Raw genomic sequence first — 22059 nt, 5'->3', positions numbered from 1 at the left:
ATACACTTTGCTCAGTATGGTTAAAAAGTACCTCTCAGATCAGAGTGTTTTACACCCAGCTTGCGTAAGTGAGAGTATACAGTGCAATAGAAGATTGGCATCAGGTTTTAAAATTTGATCCAACTTTCCTTTCTCATACTAGGCCCATGAGAGAATTTGAAATAAGGTATGGGTTTATTCAGTTTAATACTGATTGTTTACTCAGGAAAAGTTGGCTCAAGCAAGGGCAAGGGCGGGTTGCTGTACAGATAGTATAAATTATAAAACCATAAAAGTGTAAGTAATTATTATGCTGGAGTCAAGTGAGCATCACTTCCCTTAAATATCACCATGTCCTCATTTTGAAGTTTGCTATGGCCTAGCCCTGTTCTTTTATTGAGAGATTTGAAATGTAATTAAAGACAGATATGTAATATATGCCTGATTTTGATCTGCTGTAAATTGATTTAATGCACTTGAGATGCCATGGTCTCCTAATAGAGCTGCTACAGCATTCACCTGAGACAGGAATCAGCTCTTTCAATAGAGAGGAAAGTAAGCAAACTTTACTATTTATAATTTCTTTCTGCAGAGTGAATGAGTCCAAAGTTAAATCTTAGGAAGAAACACTATCAAACTTTGGAAAAACCTGTGACTAGGGTTGTTCTGCACTCAATACTTACTTCATCACTTCAGTGAAAAATCTTGTATTGTGACTGAAAAAAAAAACCCTAAACCAAGCACAAAAAGGCTTTAATAAACATATTTGAGATAAATCCCCTAAGCTTTTCACATTTTCTCCTCTGCAAGGAAGGTTACAAATTAGCTTTCATTTAAATAAAGATAAAATTCCAACAATGACAAGAGTTTTTGTAGGATTGTGAAAGCATCATGAGACTTTACAACATCGACACTTCAGAAACATGAACTCTTGATATCAAATCCAGGATGTCTCTGTGGCTTGAAATTAGAGTCAGGAAAAAAAGTTTGCCTCTATTGAAAAGCATTTTATCAGTCACACAGACTCTCAGTGACTGCACATACTAACCCTGCAGGCAAGGTAGAGATAAGTGCAACAGCTCAACCACAGAGCTTGATCAACCCGTTTTTTTCCAGTATCTTCCAGCACAATCTCCGTCTTCCTCGGAGTTACTGAATGTTCAAGCTTCAAGGGATTAGGAAGCACTGATGAACCGTAGTTTATCAGCACCTCCTCTTTTCCTAATTCCCCTATACTACTCTTCAATACAACTCTTCAAGTGCTATGACCAGAAAACAGGAGGCAGCAAAAGGACAGCTATTGAAACTCATCTCTAGTGTTAACTAGGTGCCATTGCTTCTGATGTGAATGGGAAATGCACCTGCCCTCACCAAGACTTTATTTGACTTAAGCATTTGACGCACAAAACTATTTTCTACAATTTTGGTTTAAGTACTTCCCCTGGAAGTTGGGAAGATTTGACTCAAGAGTGATTTGAGCTGTTTTATAATCCCTAGCTTTGCAATTACAAAAGATAGTAATCCACCCTGCAGAGAGTAATTTATTCAGGCTCCTAGCTTCTCCCTGATATCTAGAAACTCTTTTTCCTTTGCCTCTCCAGCTCGTCTACATTAGAAGTCAGTGTGGCTCAGCAGGAGTGGATCTAGAGAAAGAAACAGGGGCTGTTGAGGACCCAGCGTACACACCATATGCATTTCAGGGCACAAAGCACTCTGAACCAGACCAGCCCATTAGTCCTGGTGTCCATTAGGTGCACACCTGGAGCACAAGCAATCCCCCAAGTGATGCAGCCTGTGCTCTATGAACCATAACAAGGGCCAAACTGGGGTGAGCAACAACTGGGAGATTTGCTTTGAAACCATACTCCCAAATCAAACCAGAATGCTAAGGTAAGTGTCCCCTATGCCATCACCATTTCTCTAGCACAACTTCTTCATCACACCTTGTCACCATTCAAAGCTCAGGAAGTCTCACTCCATTCACATCCTACACATAAATGCTTCCGTCCCCTTCCTGAAGCTCCCTCCTTAGTGATATCAGAATGAATGGTGATTACTAGAAGGATAAATATTATATTATATTATATTATATTATATTATATTATATTATATTATATTATATTATATTATATTATATTATATTATATTATATTATATTATATTATATTATATTATATTATATTATATTATATTTGCTTGGGCCATCAGCTTTGGCATTCAGAGCAACCCTCATGGAGTCTGCCCGCATCAGCTTATTTCCCAATATGCTTGGTCTTGTTCCCTTCTCAACCACTGTTCATCATTCTTACCAGCAGCAGAGGTGTAGCGTGGGGCCAACAGGGAGATTATTTTTATACATTTCCACTCTTAACTATCTTCTAGGAGAAATGAACAAATGAACAAGGCGTATCAACTGTACTTTACTGACAGACCATATAACCAAACCTACATTTTCAGACATCAGCTGTCTGCTGTATTGCTACTGTGCTAGCATTAAAAGAAAGATATTGCTTGCTCTTCTCTAGCCGTTTCTTTACACTAGTGTTAACAATATTATTAGATGGATTAGAAGTAATACAGGCTATTAACAGAGTTGGAATGAGCTATCAAGCCAGTTTCATTCCCGTAATTCTTATAAAACATAGCTATGTTGTTTAGCTTTGCAGACTAAAAATGCTCTGTCAGCAGATTTCACTCAGCTGAGAGATAAACATCCACCTTCTGTAAGGAACTATTTCTTCTTCCTTTCAAATTCTTAGACAAAGTTTCCAAATTATTTGACTCACATATTATTATAAAAGAAGGACTTAAATACATAGCACTCAGATGATGTTGTGTAGACTCACTAGGGAACATACTGGGTACATGGGATATTACCAAAAGGGCCTCAGACCAGAAGACTTTCAAATAAGGGAAAAAACAAAAGTCTTGATGAATTACATCTATTCTACTAAGTACAGCCCATTTTCTGGGTCAAGGAGCATTCAATCTATATTAGCAACCCTCAGAACGTACTTCAGACTTTAACTAGATTTGTCGAAGGACTGGATGTTACCAGTGTGTAAGCTAGCCTGGCGGCATTGTTGGGCTTCAGCTAGCTATGTGGATTAAGACCACACAAGGAACCAGTTTAAACAGAACTGCTTACTTTTCGTGAGCATGAAGGCCAATGATTTTCTTCTTATAATTGAGGGATATAAAAGTAGGTGATTTCTGAGCACAAAGGTGGTTTTTTTCTGGGTTTGATTTGAAAATGTACTGCCCTGATATTTTAATGAGCAAAAATAAGGTTATGACATGCCCAAAGCCAGTATGCAATTTCATAATATGTGTGTTTGCCTGCTGATGAGAGAAGTACCATGTCTTATAACATTAACAAGATAAAAGGATATTTCAAATACTTAAGGGGTTGGTACTGTTTATTGGCAAAACATCTGTGATAAAATTTGTTAGCAATGCTGATACCTTCTTCTTTCTAAATAATAAATAGTACAAATACTCTACTAGTTCAAATTGAATTAGCTAAACTGACTTCAATTGTAGCTGATTTATACAGTCTGAGAATCTGGCCCTATCATGTAATTGTGTCTGCCCTAGCCAACTTTCTTGGAATCTGTATCCTTTTAATCCACTACAGACAAAGAGGGAGTGTTCGTTATTGCAGAATCTGCTATGTATTATATTTGTGTATTTTCCCTAACAGATTGCATAGCTGGCATTACAACAAATATGTTTGTTATTGTTGTAAAAAAATAAATAAATCAAACTGCCTGCCTGAATACCGTATTGGACTAGTCAAAGGGGAGACATTTTCCATACTACCTAACAATAGCATTGTTAGTGATTTGTTGGGTACCTCCAACTACTCTGGTTGGCTCTTGCTGCTCTGATCATCATCCTCAGATTCTCCTCCCTGCCCTATACTGTTTTTGAAACCCACTCAGTGATCCTCAAACCTATTTAGGATATAAGCCTTTTCAGGCAGTGGTCTTTCTGTGATTTTGTTTCACAAGTAGAGGATTAACTACAATGGAATGCTCTGATTGGCATGCCACGGCATAACAGCAAAAATCCCTGAAAGAGCCTCAGGGTTTGAAAGCACGAAATCTGAAGGGATGCTCAGTTGTCACTGCTTCCACAGATGTCACTGTGAATCACACGTTCTCAGCCCTCTCCTGATGTACTACATCCTTGGCAGCTGTGCGTTTACATATCTAATTGGCAGACCTCTAAATTATCAAGAGGTACAGTCTGCACGTGTAGCCAAAGAGTGTTTGCTTAGCAGACCTGTTCCTTCTGTACGACTCTCTGGTTTGGTTTAAACTAAGTAGAAAAATTAACCTAGTTCTCAACAATTGCTCCTGCAGCTGGTTTGAAGTTATCCTACAGTTTTGGGTATGTCTTCTTCTAATATTGCAAAGAACCAGGATTAGCAAATATGTGAGACAAATGTGAAAAAGTGTTGAAAGTTTTAAGGCCTGAAAATATGAAAAAGTCTCCCTTGCACTCCAAATTCCTTTATATATCTTCAAAATCCAGCATAAGATGTGACAGGACAAAATAATGCAGTCCAGGGAATGATAGATTTGAGGAAACAAAACCAAACAATTTATTAACTATAACAATTACCATCAAATCTCAGGGAAATCCTTTTTTTGGTCTCCATTATGTACAGAACTGTATACTTAGTCTGAAGGCATCAAGAGTAAACTACTTTGTGTTAGATATTCTGCAATTGTGACTTACCCTGAGCTAGTATTACCTTCCCTGCCAAATATATTTTCATATTAACTTCAAAAGACTCACAGTCATTTAAACAGTTTAAAACAGCTTGTAAAAAGGAGGAAACAGATGCAAAATAAGTGTAATGATACTTTAATAAATGTAATACTTTACTAAATATAATGATGCTCTCAAATCCGGAAAATTTTAAGGCTTTTTTATCAAAACATAAGTAAAATCCCACCACCCCCCCCGACACAATATATTTATTTATTTAGCCAAAACTCTCAATTTTTATATCTAACAGCATTTTTGATCTTGTTTTTTTGAACAGCCCTCTTTAGGTGTATTCCTTCATTTTCTTTTAATCAAGCTATATTAGAAAGAGTAATCTAGAAAGAAGAAAGAGTGCATTACATTTCTCTTCCTGACAGATCTAGTGTCTATCAGTATTTCTTCAAACTTCCTAACAAGTCTGTTTCAAGTTTACTTTGGGGAAAATACTTGCAGTATCACTCAGCCATGGTTTGCGTTCAGCCTGCTTCTAGCAGAGAGGAAGAACAGTGAATCTCAAATTTGCAGCATTTCAAGCTGACAGCTCACAAGATCTTTCAGAAGCTTTACTGTAGCTTTCCCAAACTTACTATCCGATTCATGAAAATCAGATTAACCATCCCAAAGTAAGGCCTGCTGGGTTCATTGTGTTGAGTTTAATGATTGTGAAGTCTTCCTCTTTTGTGAACCTATGCATAAATCAAAACACATTACAAATCAAAACAAACTAAGTAACACTCCATTACCAAAGCCTGTTGCTTGATTTATAATGGGGTTGGAAAACATTTTGTCCCTTTGATCTCATCTCCTGCCTCACCTAACAAAAGAAGATCTGCTCCTCTCAGGAGCAGAGGGAAAGGCTACAAATCCCATATTTATACCTAGGATTATATGTATCTCCCTGCTGCTAAACAGCTGTTCCAACACGGTTGGCACCAGCTGCCAGAGATCTTTTATAATTCAGGTTATGAAAGGTGGTTGGTGGAATAACCAGCTGTAAACCTCTGTGTGGCTCCTGTCTCTCTTTCATGGTCTGGCAATTGAATTACCTCTGGTCTTTTCTCCTGAAACCAACAGTAAGCTCACAAAGAAAGCAAAATATTGTTAGGAACAGTCCTACTTTTTTTTTCAATTCCCCTGTACTTTCAGATTCAAGACCAGTATGTGCTTACAACATCTCGTTTTGTACTTTGGGTTTCACCTCAGGCATCTGGTTGCTAAGCAGCCAGTGATCTCCATACTTTGTCCCCATTAGGATGTGGTTATCTCTTGCCTCTTGACATAGAAGGAATTTGGACTGTTATCTCTGAGGTCCCTTCTGGGAATCGTGCATTTTGCTGCCCTGTTTGGATATCTCCTTTCCTTTTCAGCTTCTGAATGGAACAGTGGTTTCCCTTTGGTAACTCCCAATTTAGTCATTTACTAATCTTTGCTGTGGTGGAAGTGGCACAATGAAATTTGGAGATGAAAAGGCTGGATTTCAGAGCAATGTAAATCCAGGCAGTCCTGCTGAGGTGAAGGAAGCTACACCGGTATCTACCTGCTGAGGGTCTTCAAGAATAATAATAATGGGGCCTGAGTTTAGCTTATTTTCCTTCTCATGAATAATCTGCGATGAACATGATTGCAAGAGTACAATTAATCATCTTTGATTGTATCTCATGTCTGTCCATCCATGATGTGTGCACCATTATTTTTCACTATTGATCTTATAAGAAATTAAAGCTCAATAGGACCCCTTTGGACCTTTAAGAAAAAAACCCAATGCTCTGCTAAAAAGTCCTGGTCTACCTATAGCGATAGTTTCCACTGATTTACTTTACCCATTTGTTTTTCTTTCTTTTTTTTTTTTTTTTTTTTTTTTTGGTCAGAGCAGTTTTATAATACTTTAAATGGTAGTATGCCTCTTGAAGCAAATATGGAAATACATCTGGCAGGGAGACTGATACTAACTGAGGGCAAATTAACATCAGCACCAGATCCCACATACTGTATAATCACATTAGTACTGTCTTAAAACAAAAAGGAAGACAGATCTACTGGGAATTGTTATAGTTAATATTCTGTCAGTGTTTCCACTCCTACATCTGGGGTTCCAAACTTATGCTGTTAAAATTGCTTCGCAATGAAAACATGTAAGTGCTCAGCTCTACAACAGAGTTATTGTCACTGGGCCAAATCCTAAGGTCTTTGCTTACTGCTAACTCCCGCTGACTTCAGCGAGCATATTTCCTGAATAAAAGCTTGGGGTTTGGCTGGGTGGTTGTTTTTTTTTGTTTTGAAAAGAAATATTTTTTTTACTGTTTTACACTCTGCACTAAAAACAAAGGCTTTCTGCATTCATCATGAAATAACACCTGGCCACATTTGGTATCCTGTTATCTGGCTGACTTTATTCAACCCTTCTCAATTCCCTCCTCATTTTTGAAAATCTCTGCTCCTCCACAACCAAATATAGACACCTATGCTTCTTGCTTCTTTTGTCTTTCCTAGGCACTTGTTTCAAATTCATACTTTGTGTGACTTAATCCTGCCCAAACTTCTCACTTAGCTCCTGAGCTTTGACTGAGATGATGTTACGTCATTTCCTTATCAAAGAAAGAACTAGAAACACAGTTGCAGAATTTGGGTGCTATATGGCCTACTGGATTAAAAAAAATGCCTCCAAACACAGATATTTTGGCTTATTTGATCCCACGTGTTTCTGCACTCCCTTCTTTGCTGCCTGTTCACAAACAGAGATTCCGATCCAAATTTGAGAACTTGTTTCCATCTTTTAATTTCAAACTCTTCTAAGTGGGAGCTGGGGTATCTTATGCTTTACAGAACATTAGCAGTGTTTGTTGGTTCACTTCAAATTTTTCTTTTTCACAATTCCCTTTCCCTTCTTGTGCATATTTTTGCAATCAGGTAGAAAATTTGCTCCCTTCCATCTTCTTTTTATCCCTTTTGAAGACTGACACGCTTTCCCATCCTGTAAACAGTGCTTCTTGCCAGCCACTCTGGAGGGCAGGGCATGGTGCTGCCTGGGGCTGCCTGGCACTGCCTGTTTTGACACCACAAGTCCAACAGGATCCATATGGCCCTGAAGCGGAGCCACGTTGCTGCCCTGGCACCACTCTGGCCTGAAGGCCTGGATCTGGGGGAAGAGCTGGCAGCACAGTTGAGCGAAGCTAGTTAATTCCTCTGGGCCTCTCCATGCTTTACCTGGGTACCCCCTGAGTTTCCTTCATCTCTTATTTCCAGTTCTAAAGTCCTTCAGCAGGTACCAGATACACAACAAATGCAGTACCAATTAAATTTTTTTTCCTACTTTGATAACGTATTTCTTGTTATTCATTCTGCATCCGGTCACCTTACTGTCTATCATGTCAGGTATCTGTTTATTTCCAGATCCACTCCAGATCTGGCACATTTTTCATTAAAGTGCTTCTCAAAGTGTAACATAAAGCATGCATTTATCCCTTTCAACACACCTACTCTAGCTGCTTTCTCATTTTCCAAAAAGTACTTCCAAATAATTTTGGGAAAAATTACACCTGTGGTACCAGTTTCCAAGGAACCTGTCACTAGTACAAAAAATTTCCATTTCAGTCTTTTGTCTTCTTGTTATTACATGTTAGTCATGCCTAGCAGAAACTGCATTCAATGTCCTACATAAAGAATAGGCCAACTCTCCACATGAAGAATGTGTTTAACTTGATAATGATATTGTCATATATAGGACATACAGTTACTTGGCACTTTATGGAGATGTTTGAAGGCCTAAACACTGCTTCAAGAAGTTGACAATGTAAATACATATATTTGGAGATGTTATTTGGCAAAAGTTGTTACGTATGAGATTTATCATACATCTTTGACTCCTTTTGCCTCAGGCTAAACCATTTCTTTTATAATTTTTTCCTAAACCGGCAAGCTGCTGAACATCTTTAGCCAGCTATTGTTTCAAGATCAACCCTGCAAAACAAAAACATTTTATTTTTATCCTCACCAGCTGCACAACTTTCCTCCTCAAATTACCTCTATCAAAGTTTCAAGATTAAAATGACGGTTTGAACGGCAAAAATGTGCTCGTTTTATGTAAAAAGATAGTTACAGACAGAATACCATAAACAGAAGGGTAGAGAATTTAAGACGATAACTCCTTCTGAAGAACTACAGTTGTTTTTCTTAATGTTAAGAGATATTTTTTTAAGTCCCTCAGAATCCTCTGAAGTTAAACTGTTGCTAATGAAAGCCTGCACACAAACAGCTAATAATGAAAAAAAGAAAAGAACAAAAGCTTGTAACTGTCACAAGGTTATGCTCACCTAATAAATGAAGCTTAGCCAAACTTCACATTTTTGGTGATGAGAGAGAAAAGAGCTGTTGGTATTGACATAAGTTACCAACAGATTTAATCGGAGTTGCTTATTTGCTAGGAAAGTGTGGGGTCTTGAACTGGTAAAACCGTGAAGTCGGACAAAAAAAGAATACCAGCCAGTTCAACAGCATATTGCACAGGGCTACGTGAGGGACTCAGGTAGGCAGGAGAGCAAGGGAACAGAAGAGGGAAGAGGAAAGGAAAGTCAAGTTAGGACAGAGAGAGTTTTAAAGAACGTTAATATGAATCCTGTGTAAAAGGGGGAATTTACACTAAATACCTCACTTTGTCTAGTCTATGACTATTGTTGGTATTGGCAGAGTAGCACTGACACATAAGGAGTGTGACATATTACAGCAGCAATCAGAGCTGCGGACCACTGCTGAACTGAAAAGCAAGTGCTGTGCTAACTTCTGAGATTTCTATCCATTTTCTCCCATCAGTTGTTTGGGTTTGTTGTTTTTTTCTTTTTCTTTTTTTAATATGCAGTAGTGGCTACAAGTACCACTGTACTGGAGGGATGATAACCCATGGAAAAGATATTATTTTTCTGGAACTCAGCAGCTGGTAGTAAAGACAATGGCATTACCTCTGTTCTACTTCAGGAATACTGTATTTATGGCAGTGTGTTCCCTACAGTGCTAGAAAAAATAGGTTAGCTTTCTATTTTGTTTAAAAAAGGCCTAACTTCTTTTTGATCAGACTGAGTGGCTACTTCTTATGGCCAGCATGTAGTCATAGCTGAGTTCTCCTCAGCGGCAAATCACACTGTTAAGATATTTATTTTAAGGCTTAGCTGTCTTCTTTTTTGAACATTTGGGAAACACTTTTTATATCTACATTCTAGCAGGATTCAGGTAGGTCTATTACAGCTGTTGGCATTCACTTTAGCTTTGATAATCTCTAAAGAATCATTTTTCTTGGATACCAGGCAAGAACTGCTAAAAAAGCCAGTGCTGTTGAAGTGCGGAATTGCAGCCCAGGGAAGTCTGCATGAACCTACACTGCTGTGGAGGCAGGAGCTTGAAAGCCCTTCACTGGCAGTGTGGTTGAAAAGGGATCTCCCAAGTTGCATTGGTCTTCAACTACCTACCCAGAAAGGAGGAGACGAAGACAGGAAAGACTAAGAAGAGGGCTTCCTTTCTTCAGCATAAGGAATGTTTTCTATTACCTCATTGCCTAAGTTTTAGATTTATGTATAGTTTCCTGCATATACATATAAAGAAAACATGAGGTTACATCAAGAGATAAAGAGGCATCCACGTGCAAGGAACAGACTGCGTAATCCCAGACAATGTAAGGAAACTAAAATGCAACTTAAAACATTTCTTTGTGAATAAAGTAAGCACAGCTTGGGTATAGGTGAAAGGGAAAGCACGAACTGTAGGGTTTGCTTTTTTCTAAGTGCACTTATGGCGTGAGCACCAGCATCCACACGGTGTTTATAAAAGTTCCCTTCCCCTAACAGAAGAACCACTATCCATTTCCTTAACAGGAATCTTTAAACTTGGCTAAGCTTGGAAACCTGGTATTTTTTCCTGTAAGGATAGCCCTTGCATTGGCTCATTGTATGAGCGCCTGGTCTTGGATTAAAGCATTTGGGTGAGAACAGGAACAGAGATGAAGCAAAGGAACATTGAAAGGCAGAGCGCAAGTGGGTGAGCTAGCAAGAGAGTTAACTGTTTGCCTGGATCTTTAACAGCCAGGAGGATGAAGTCCATTTGTCATTACGACTAACTACAGGAGATAGATCTAACTGCCGTGAACCTGCCAAAGACTCCTGTGTGCCTATACTTCATGAAACTGGTACATGATTCATCTTGTGGCTACAGTTTAATAACAGCGCTTCACATTTTGAAACCTGGATAGGCTCACATTTTTCTCTCTTTTTGTCATAGGTTCATAACTTTCCATTATACGACTGGCTGGAAAACAGCAGTTCCACTTAGCAAAAATTTTCAAACTTTGAATGATTCTGTTCCACATTGACCTAAAAAACAACTGCAACCTTTCAAAAGTGCTCTTTGAGAGCACTGTGGGCAGAAGAGGGGAAAGTCAGACAGACTAACCTGCCAGGAGAACAGACGACTGACTAGTTTTTGTAGGCAAGGTTCAAGACCTCGCTCTGACAGTCTCACAGTGGTGTTCACCCTACTTAAATTCAAGCTTTCGATTCAGCTGTAGCTGCCTGCTATGGTTAATGGAAAAAGATTTCCCCTCAGAGGCTAATTTAGAGCACATAAGGTAGGCTTTTCCTCTAAATCACCTTTGATAAAACAATTTTGGTCTGTGTTCCATATATAATGCAGGAAGACTGAACTACTAACTTAACTGCCTAAAGCTGGTCCCTAATTACAGGTGTGACTGTAACCACACCTAGGATTAATTAACCTAGGATTAATTTTCTCCTCTTTTGCCTGGAAATTTCACCTGCGACCAGGGAAAGCTTCCTGACAAAAGTTTACACAACCAAGAAAACAGTACATTTCCTCAAAAATGGAAGTTTTGATGTAAAAAAAATACAAAAAAAGAAAAGCACTTGACAAGCACACATTTCACTGGAATGTTCATTACCAAAAATGTCTGGCAAATCACTACAAGTCACCTTATGTTTATTTGTAATTCCTTAATTAGATTAATTTGAATTAAAAAAGGATGTGTGAACATAAGTGAGCAATGAGCTACATGCACTTATAAATAACATAAATAGGTACGCTAAGAGGTGCAACAAAATTTGCATATGCCAGATCCTTGAGCTGATTGATACTGGTTGATAACTTCACTTAGGTGCATTTTAAAAACACATATAGACCTGAATGTCTTAACAACTGGATCCTCAATTTAACTGCACAGAAGTCAGTGGTGCTCTGCCAAGTTTACCATGTTGAATTTTGCCTAGTATATTTTGATTACTTGTGAGGACAGACATGCCCAGTCCAAGGCCATTTCTTACCCTGTGTATGCACAAAAGCAAGTGAGGCTGGGTCAAGGTTTTCAGCCTCTCAGTCCAACCCCAAGACATTTTGGTTTTGAAAATTGCTACCACACATTTAAAATGGCAGGGAAAACACTGGCAAATCAATAATGAATAGTACACCTATACATGCGATGTCTGAGGAGGTGACTTGTATGCATCATGACAGAAATCTGACTCTTGGCCAACAAAAGCTGATGCCTCCCTTTACTGTGCAGGAGCAATTTCTGTAAAAAGCAAAATGAAGTTAAATATTGGGGTAATGGAGATGCAAGTCTGTTTCTAAGATAATATTCAAGAGTATTTGCTATAACAACCAGTCAGGTTGACTTTGCTCTCTCACCTGAGCTATGCCTCCATAACATACATTTCTTTGTGTTTCTCTGATGAGTAAGCTAAGAAAAAAAATATTATAAATGCTGATTTTAATAGCTTTATGAATACTAGTTTATAGTATTTTGCTCCTTTCTGAATTAAACCTAATCATCGGTTACTATAGGTCAGCTGCATTTTGCTTTTCTATTCAGAACACTAGGCTGCTAAAACGATCTTTGTTAATAAAGCAGTGCATGTGTGGCATTTTAATAAAACTTTTAAATGGCTCTCAGAAATGGAGCATATTATGTCTACAGAAAAGAAAAGCATTCAAGTTGTAACTGTTACTCGCCTGAAGGAGTCTCTCTGCAATTCCATATCGAACTTGTAGCCTCCTGCGGGTTGGAAACTCGTCTCTCTCACAATTATTCATGCTATGGTGTTTCTAAGTTTCAGCACTGCAACCCCTAAACTGTAACATCTCCAGTTGACGGTGCTCAGCAAACTACTCTCATCAGTTAAAACAGGTCAGCTAAGAAATTCTGACCTGTCAATGGGAAAACTTCTGTGAGCATCTAGCACATTTAGGCAAAACTACAGATGTGAGACTCACTTTTTTAACTAAATAAGAAGTTATGCAAGCCTTTTATCATCTTTAACTGCTGATGCCAAAGACAAGGAGCCTGATTTTTAGACATCCATTGTAAATATGTTTTGCAGGGTTCCTGGTTTGCATTCCCTGACAAGGAGCATATATTGTATCAGTTGCTCTACTGAATCAAGGGAGTTTCCTCAAGCAGAGGCATATGTCAAAGGAAAACATGGTCAAGTTATTTCAGTCATTCACACATGAATTTCTCATTTTCACATATGGTCCTCTTTGCTATTGAACACGCAAAGTTTGCTTCTGCTTCAGCTAGAATATAGACATTCATTTGCCTGGAAAAGGCAAATGCTCATTTAACATTGAATGACCATTTGCCTGGTGCAACTGGAAGTGCAGGAATGAATACTGTGTTAAGAACATTCTGGAAGATTAGTCCTTTGCCTGACAAACATGAGCACAAAATTTATCAAATATGCAATCTTCTACCTATCAAGAGCAATGGCTCAGGTAGACAATAGGAGAAATGCTCATCATACAAGGAATTATAGTTTTCTATCAGGTGGTTATGATTTACTTCCATTTAAATTACATAAAGTGTAAAGGAAAAATGAACCTTTAAGCCAAGTTTTGGATTTCAAGAGGATAGTCTTTGATGTTCTAAGTTCCCTTGAAGAAATTCAAAGCCTTCAGCGCTCTCAGCTCCTTAGGAATATATTTTAGACCACATCACACTTTGGAGTGTGACACAGAAGGATCCAATCTAGTGTCTGTCTGAAGATATGAAGGACTTAGCAGTGGTCGGGAAGCAACACAGCTGTGTAAACATGTCACTGCATCTGCTAATGCATGTTGGCTCTCAGCAAGTACTGAGTGCTGATGAATCCAGAGGACCACGGGTTGCAGAAAAGCCTTGGCCTTTGCTAGCCTTGAGGTATCAGGTTAGAGACATGCTTCGTCGATAAAGACGACTGATCAGAAACAGTCAGATACCTGCATGTGCTTGGAAGTGTTTGAGGCCTAGAATTTCTTCAAAGTAAATCTGTTAATGTCACCTGGAATATGAAACGAAAAGAAATAAAAAGATTACGTGAATGTGTGCCCCTGGCAAACTGCAAGAAACCAGTCATCTCAAATAGGAAATCTGTAATAAACAAAGAGTGGTGAGGAGGGGAACAAGAGAAAGAAAAAGAGGGAAAAAAAACGGTGTGCAAGTAAAACTGCAGATTTCAAGCAGAGTTCCTTAGGTGTAAGCATGTTAATTGTCAAGAAAAGCTGAGTGAGTCCTTGAAAAAGGTATTTAAGGAAAAGTCAATGGATTGATTCAGGCTAGGGAAAGCAAAAGAAGAAACAGGCTGTGGCACAGTAAGGCTGGGATAAAAGGCTCGCTCAGAGCTTAACAAACACTTCATCTTTCTTCCCAGAACAATGATCCTGGGGCAAAATAATAGGAATAATAGGAAAGAGGTTGCAGAAATGGATGGTATGACATTAAAAAATCAGTTCAATGTGCCTGCTGAGGTGAAAGGGATAAAAGAAACCAGTTAATCTGTGTTACAAAATTTTACTTTGGAAGTCTAGGAACAAGTTTTCTTAACAAGCTTTATCAAGCCAGATATGATACAAAGTAAAATAGAAGTCTGTTTCAAGAAGCAGAAAAAACGACCCCAGCAAATAGAGATTTGTAGATCAATAGTGCTTGACAAAAAAAAAAAAAAAAAAAAAAAGGTAGGAAAAAAAGGTAGATCCTCCTAGACCGGTTGTCTTGGGTAAGACGAACAATTTTCGAGACAAAGAAAATGTTTTAGGTCAAAGGTAGATTCTGTCTGTTTGGATTTCATTAAAATTATTGAGTATGCTACCAAAAGGGAATATATATGCTAAGATTGAAAAGAATGGAAGTAGTAAAGAAATTTTGAGGAAAGTTCAATGGGAGATGATTACTGTTGAAAGGAGAAGTACTAGGTTGAAGGGAAGTCATTGGTGGAGTTCTTCAAAGAACAACACTGACCTAGGATTCGGGTTAGTCTTGTTCTCTGTATTTTTATTACTGGATTTGATGCAAAGATTAGGCATGTCATGACACTATTTTCCTCTGACATGAGATTGGAGGTATTGTCAAAACTGAGGAAGCCTGAGGCTTGAGGGATGGAGTTATGGAAATGTGATGAAGTTCATCTGTGGAAATGCAAGCCTGTGTGCCTGACCCAAACCACTCTACATGAGGACAGAAAAATCTATCCTGGATCCACTGGAAATCACAGAGAAACAGAACAGTGACCTCTGGTTGACCAAGGGATGACTAGGAGACACAAACATCAGAAGCACGGTTTATGGGAAAGTTAATGAAGCATTAGTGATACTGTACAATATTTCATGTAGAATACCATGCACAAATTCAGTCACCCTTTTTCAAGAAAGATTATTCAAAACTGGAACAGGTACATGGATCTGCTACTAGAATGAGATGAAGAATAGAGAGTTTATCTTATGTCAACCTGGCTTGTTTAATATAGAAAATAAAAGGCTGGGAAAGATATAAAAGTCTATCCTTCATGATGGAAATTTGCACAACGAACAGAAAAGATATGTTTAAGGTAAAGCAACATTATTGAAATTACAATGCCATACAAGCTGGCCAGAAATAAACTTGGACTGGAATTAGAAAGAAGCGCGGAGCAGAGGGCACCCCTTAGACATTAGAGCATCCAGGTGCTGGGAGAGTCTTTTAAAAGTAGCTGTAAGACCTGAATTCAACAGGATTACTTTATGAAAGAGAATACAGCATAAGAGACTGAGAAGGTAGGAGTGGAATGTCTTCCAGCTTTAAAAACAACTTGTTTTTATCCAGTGAAAATTTGCACTTTTTAGTAAGTCTATTTTTTTACCACTCTGGATTTCAGTCAAGTCATCTTTAGCTGTTGAAAGGGAATAGACATTTTCTTCATTCTGGCAATGTCAAAAGTGTGGATAGAAGAAAATGACCTGATCACGTTTCTATTTTGCCTTAGATAACAAAATGTACCTAGGAACTGATCTGACATATATATATATCAAAGCAAAAACAATACCAGAGTGTTTTAATTAGAAAAAGAGTAAGAAAGAGAGAAAAGTCAAAATAAGTGTAAATACAAGAACAAGTCTACTCAAGAAATTATTAATAGGGTAGAGTTTTTCTTTCCTGCTCTTAATGAAATCTTTCTGTACATAATCTGCTTTGTTTCATCAAAACACACTAAAATGCTTAAGCTCATTTTTTTTCTTAGCCTTACCTTCACAGTATATACTCACCATTTTAAGCAGAGGCATGGAGGTAAGATTAAGGAAGAGAACCGTTTCTTCTCCCCCTTTCACAGGATTTTTTTAAAGCTGTTTGGTATTCCTTTGAAGACTACAGCAGTAGTTTACATACTGGATATTTATCACTGGTGTGGAGGGTGAAACTCTAACTGTACACCATACTCCCTGCCCTTTTAAAATATTAATTGATGAGTAACCATCTATGGAGCCTCATAAAGTATTAACTTTTTAAGTGGAGAAGATCTCTCCTTAACAGCATAGAACAAATCCTACATGATTTAAATCCCATACAATCCTCTTAAAATGCAAAGGGTTTCAAGCTGTTTATGTTAGTTCCGTATCTAATATTAACACCTGGCTTTGAAACATCACATAAGCAATATTGTTCTATTGGACCAGCAGGACAAGGGAAAGTAAGTTCAATCTTCTTGGCCGATGTGGGGATATATATAAATGAAGTCTACATCTTCAATTTCAATGCTTAATCCTTTTCTTAGTTTGCTACTTTTCACAACTTCCATTTTACATACTACAGGTCAGGTTAGCGAGTGTTTGAACAATTGTGTTACATCTGAATTGCCACACCTGAATTTGAAGTTAATGGTCTGCATTTCCCTGAATACTGACCAATGGATACTCAATGTATGGCAGTGTCAGGCTGAGACAGACTCATTTATTTTGTGGAATACATAGTCCAAGTGCCATCTTTATTTGGAATTTTAGTTTGGTTTTCCCCCCCCCCCCTTTTTTTTTTCAGCTATTCAATTTAACAACTGGTCTGAGAGTAAGGTCATGTATTTGTGGTTCAGAGGAAAATTTTGAAGCTATCACACCAAAGATGTGTGACGGCAGTACGTAACAATTGTAGCAGGACTTCATAAAAAGTAGATGGCAATAGGAAAAGCTGTAAAAAAAAGCATTTGGTCTTCACAGATATCCACCGATATCTACAAATAAGTGAGTTTTACATGACAGATTGCCTGCAATGGCAGAGGAAGGACTTGGTACCCCTTCTGGGGTGTATGAGAGAACCTGAAAGATGTCTAACATACTTGAAGTAAAACACTAATAGCTTGAAGATGACCAGTGCTGACCAACCCTGCTGGTACTAGCTCAAACATCACAGGTGCTCAGGCCCCCCTAAAACTTAAAAATGGTATGGGAATTTTCTAAGATGTACATATTGTCTGTGAAAAACCCCAGCCATTATTCACAATAAAGTGATAATGACTTGACTCACACCTAAATCAACAGGTGGGCTCTTTCTTCTTCATATAGAAACGTCAGTTAAATATAAGAAGGATAAAGCTAACAGAGTTAAGGGCCAACTATGCCAAAACATAAAGAAATATTGCCAGGTGTAGGAATCTTTTCTTTAGAAATATATTCCCTCAAATTTTAGTTTTCTTTACTAAATTCCAAGGTACCTTCATATAAGAGACATCAGAAATATGATCTCTGATTGCTGCCACTAGATTTCTGCTTATATTGCTAAGTTAGTGGTTGTACAAGTCTCCAGTGTGCCTTTAATGGCTACCACTAGGAAGAAATTTCTCCCTAGGATTCATTAACTGACTTCCTCCCTTGCTGAGTTGTAGATCTACAAAAGTCTTTGGCAAACTGGTCATTTGTCTTCTTGGAAGCCATATGTGAAGGACCCAAACAGGTCCTTTAAGTATCTACTCAAGTCATACTTAGGTGTGAAGTAAATTATATCAAGAGCCAATAAATTAATATAATAAATTAATTATTAGTTTTGCAACTTCATGAACCACCAGTCAAGCTCTAGGGTTTTTAGCAGAGTAGCAGTATATATAGTGCTACAAGATGACCCAGTTACAGCATGTTTGCTACATATTTGTAGTTATTTTAATGAGACAGTACACTGGAGGTGCTATGTGTAAAGTACTTGAGGACACATAGTCCAAAAGACACAGTCACGTTATACAGCAATATATATACTATGCCACAAGGCAAACATGTACTTAGAACACATAAATGGGTTTGCTTTTAGGGCCCAGGAAATGCAGTGAATTGAAAGCGTATTTAAATTTTGACATTCTAAGCAGTTGTATAAGTCCAGGTGTTCAGGTGTTCATGATTAAGAGGACATGCATGAGACACTAGTCTTTAAGCTTTTAGCATCCTAGTGTGCTCACCTTCCTAATCCATAGGAAAACGTGGTGGGAGGCTTTAGCATTCATTAAAGAGCGAGTTGCTTTCCTGGGGCAGGGGTGTGTGACTAACACGAGAGTCATTCTTCCAAATTTCATCTACTTGGTAGTAGCCTGAAGTTCTGCCTCTCAAATTCAGGCTAGTCAGGGATTGCAATATCTCCTCTGTGTCATTTTCTATGTACAGTCTGGAATGTGCTAGATAAAACACTTTCTGGACTTTGGTACTACAAGGGACTATGTGCCACAGTTGCCTACGATTGCACAGGACTGGAAGCAAGCTTGCTACTTCTACATTAGTTTTTCAAAATCGTTTTTCTGCTGAAATGTTTTCAAATGCATTTGGAAAGCTGCTATTATCCATGTTGTTTCTGTTCCTATATTTGGAGTCATAATAGTGTTTTGCCACAGAAACAAGTCATTGTGGGGTAATTAGATGCTGCACAAACTCTTCTGCAGTAACTGCAGCAGACATGAACTTGTTAACCTATGCAACAGAGAGTACCTGAAGAAAGCTGAGCTCTCTGTGAATGACAGGAGAGCTCCCTCAGCAGGGGACACTATGGGATAAAAGCTTGCACACAGGCCCTTGGCATGCACTGGCTAATGCCTTTGTCAAAGTCATTAGCTTTTGAAGTACATCAATTCTCTTAGAATAAAAAACCAGCACAAACAACATCTGTGAAATCACTGAGAATTTCCCCATCCTGATGTTTACTAGGACCAGAAAAAGAAAGCTTATCCCATTACCCCAGTGATCAGAAGGTTCTTTTGACTCCATCTACTGAAATGAGAATACAGCAAGCTTTCTGATCATATTTACAGCTCTAAAATATAAGTACAGAGATTATATATTTACTAAAAATATCTGTATGCAAGTAACGGCATCAAGTGCAACAGTCATAGCTTTTGCCTGTTCCAGTGTGTCTCTTAAAATGCTCACAAGACTGGAAAAATTGATGATAATATGTGATTATAAACCAGTCTGTAGTCTATTTGTTCTGTGGTCAGATGTGCCTAATTTCTGTTGTCATTCTTGCAAGCCGACATGCAGCACTTCACTTTCTCTCAGTTCAGGATTCATGCTGGTCAGTTTGTCTTGGGCACAGCACTCCATGACCCAGTGGGAAAGTCCCTCAAGCACCATTGCAATGAGGTGCCTGACCACGTGAGCAGCACCTTTTGCTCCATAACCTCTTGCCTGGCACTGAGTGAGGACCATAGGTGGGAGCACACAGACCTCCAGGCCCTGTGCACAGCCCAGCACACAGAGGAGCTGGTGCTGGCAGTGCAGTGAAGGCTCCAGTTAGCTTTAGGACCTCACTAGGGGGCTGAGCCTCCCACTGGCCAAATAACAATTCAGCAATTCCAGAGAAGCGGTCTCAGGGGAGATTTAGGTACCAATCAAATGGATACCTTTAAAGCCTGGGGTTAAACCAATAACCCATTTACTTTTCATTTCCCATTAACCATGAAGACTGTAGCAGTGTCCCAGTAGTGCTGAATGTGTATAGTGAATAGTGTGAATAGTGTATGCACTGGGAGAGCTCTTTTCTTTTGAAGAGGCTGGTTTACATAGGGAATACCTTAGCTCTCTTCCTTGGAGTATAACATCTAATAAAAAAAAATTCCCAAAGCCCACGTCAGAAGTCTACCCACACAGACAGATGATTTCAACTCACTCTCCAGAAACCTAGCTGTAGCTGCAGAATAACATAGCAGTCTTCCTACGTTAGACCCAGGCAGCCACTGCCTTTAAACTCAGGCCAGCACAAACCTTCCCTGTCAAGATGTTTTGCTCATACAGTACCTCCTAAGGCTCTACCCAGCTGTAAGCTCCTAGAGACAAGGACCTCCCTATTCTTACATATTTACCAAGCACATAACATCACTATGAAGTTCACAGGAAGATCTGTCAGGTGCTATCATGTTATCAATCATAAGTAAGTAACAGAGGATCAGTACAAGCACATTACCCAGGTAAGCTGCAAAGAATATTCATTATGTAAGGTTACTACTTTTCTCCCTTTACCTCTTTATCTTCCAAGGAACACATGGCAGGCAGAAAAACTTTTCATATACAAATCACTTAAAAATTCAGAGGCCGTGCCACTTGAGCTGGAAGTTGCTTTTCAGTCAGGTAAATTGAAAAACATTTAAAAACTAATAAATAAAAGGCTGTGGGAAAAAGAGATCCTTTTCTGGGTGGTGTGCATAAGGATTATTGTGCCAATACTGTCACTTACATGCTGTTTCAACTGCTGGCTCGTTAAACATTGAAAGTTCACTGATGGGTCTGCCAGAGAAGGTGAGGCAGGTGAAACACCCCAAGCCCCCAGGAAAAATTCTCTTCTTTGAATCTGTGAGAAAAATCAATCTTTCCAACCATGAAGAAAACCCCTTAAGTGATCTCATGCTCGATGTGAAAATAGCTAACAACTACTGGCATTGATCCCCTCCCTGAGCCCCACCACTCCCCCAGGCCCTTACTGTAATGAGGAGAAGAAAACACAAGCAAAAATCCCCAAGCCCAAACATCTCAAAAGGCAGGTATTTTCCCAGTTCAGACTCCTGAGCTGCCCAGGTGACAGGGAGAATTCAGAAGTAGGAGTGTCAGAGCAGGCACCGCAATCAGAGGTGGCTCATAGCATTCTACTGCTGATCCTGACACAGGGCTCCAAATAAAAATCAAAGCAACATATCTCTCTTCAAAACAAAGAAAGAGAAAAAAAAAATCTCATTCTCTGAGTACCTTTGATTCCTGGCTGGTAGTTGATGCTGGAGAGGGGGGCTGCTCTGTGCTCTCCACTTCATTCTCTTTCTCCACACTATCCACGCTGACTTCAGTCGTGCTGCTTGGAGGAATCATTTTACCTCTAAACCACTGCTACTATCAGGAAAAAAGCTACAGACCTTTCTTGCCTTTTTTTCATTTAATATCCTCTTTCTTCTCTGCTCTTCTAGAGCAAACGAACTCCGACTGCTCGGTTTCTCTACATTTGCAAGACTAGAATCCTCTGGATTTTCCTTTTTCCCTTCTCCTCCCCCTCTTTCTCCTCTCCCTCCTTCCTTCCTCCCCTCCCCTATGCAATTCTGCTGCGAGGGAAATAAGTTATCGATGGCTCTGTAGGTCAGTTGTGTGCCTGCTTCTGTGTTTTCCCCAATCCTCCTCCCCTCCGTGTGAAGCCCGGAGGTGTGGAGCAGAGTCGTGACCGCCAGCCCCACGATCAGAGGGGAGTGAGCTGAAGCAGAAAGCCCGAGCCACGCACGCACACACGGGGCACTGGAGGGAGGAGTTGTATTTCTAATGCTGTGAATAGCTTTGGAGGAGCATGTGCTGTCATAGTAGTGAAAGAAAGTAACGCGCGCATGCACACACACACACGCACGCACGCACACAGAGAGGCAGGCAGTGTTACCGAGGTTTGGGAGCATTTTACCTTTTAACAGGCTGGAGGAGGCAGAGTTGGAAGGGCAGCTGTATAGTCTTACAAGTGTTTTCCCGAAGAAGGACTCTAGAAACAGAGGAGAAAAATGAGTCTTCCCTTACCTTGTTCCAGAGAAGATTATT

General features: G+C 39.1%; 1 protein-coding gene across 1 annotated transcript in view; it reads right to left on the bottom strand.

Moving 5' to 3' along the window:
- Positions 1-21711, bottom strand: part of STAC (SH3 and cysteine rich domain) — a 75522-nt gene extending 53811 nt beyond the window's left edge. The window contains exon 1 of the mRNA XM_075083557.1: positions 21241-21711. Coding sequence (XP_074939658.1) covers positions 21241-21357 — 117 coding nt within the window. The 5' untranslated portion in view covers positions 21358-21711. The remainder of the gene's footprint in view (positions 1-21240) is intronic.
- Positions 21712-22059: the final 348 nt, after the last annotated feature.

This window comes from Phalacrocorax aristotelis, chromosome 2 (genome assembly GCF_949628215.1).
Source record: "Phalacrocorax aristotelis chromosome 2, bGulAri2.1, whole genome shotgun sequence".
In the NCBI taxonomy this organism is placed as follows: Eukaryota; Metazoa; Chordata; class Aves; order Suliformes; family Phalacrocoracidae; genus Phalacrocorax; species Phalacrocorax aristotelis.
The sequence above is the reverse complement of the archived record's forward strand: the minus strand, read 5'-3'. Positions and strand labels throughout refer to the sequence as shown.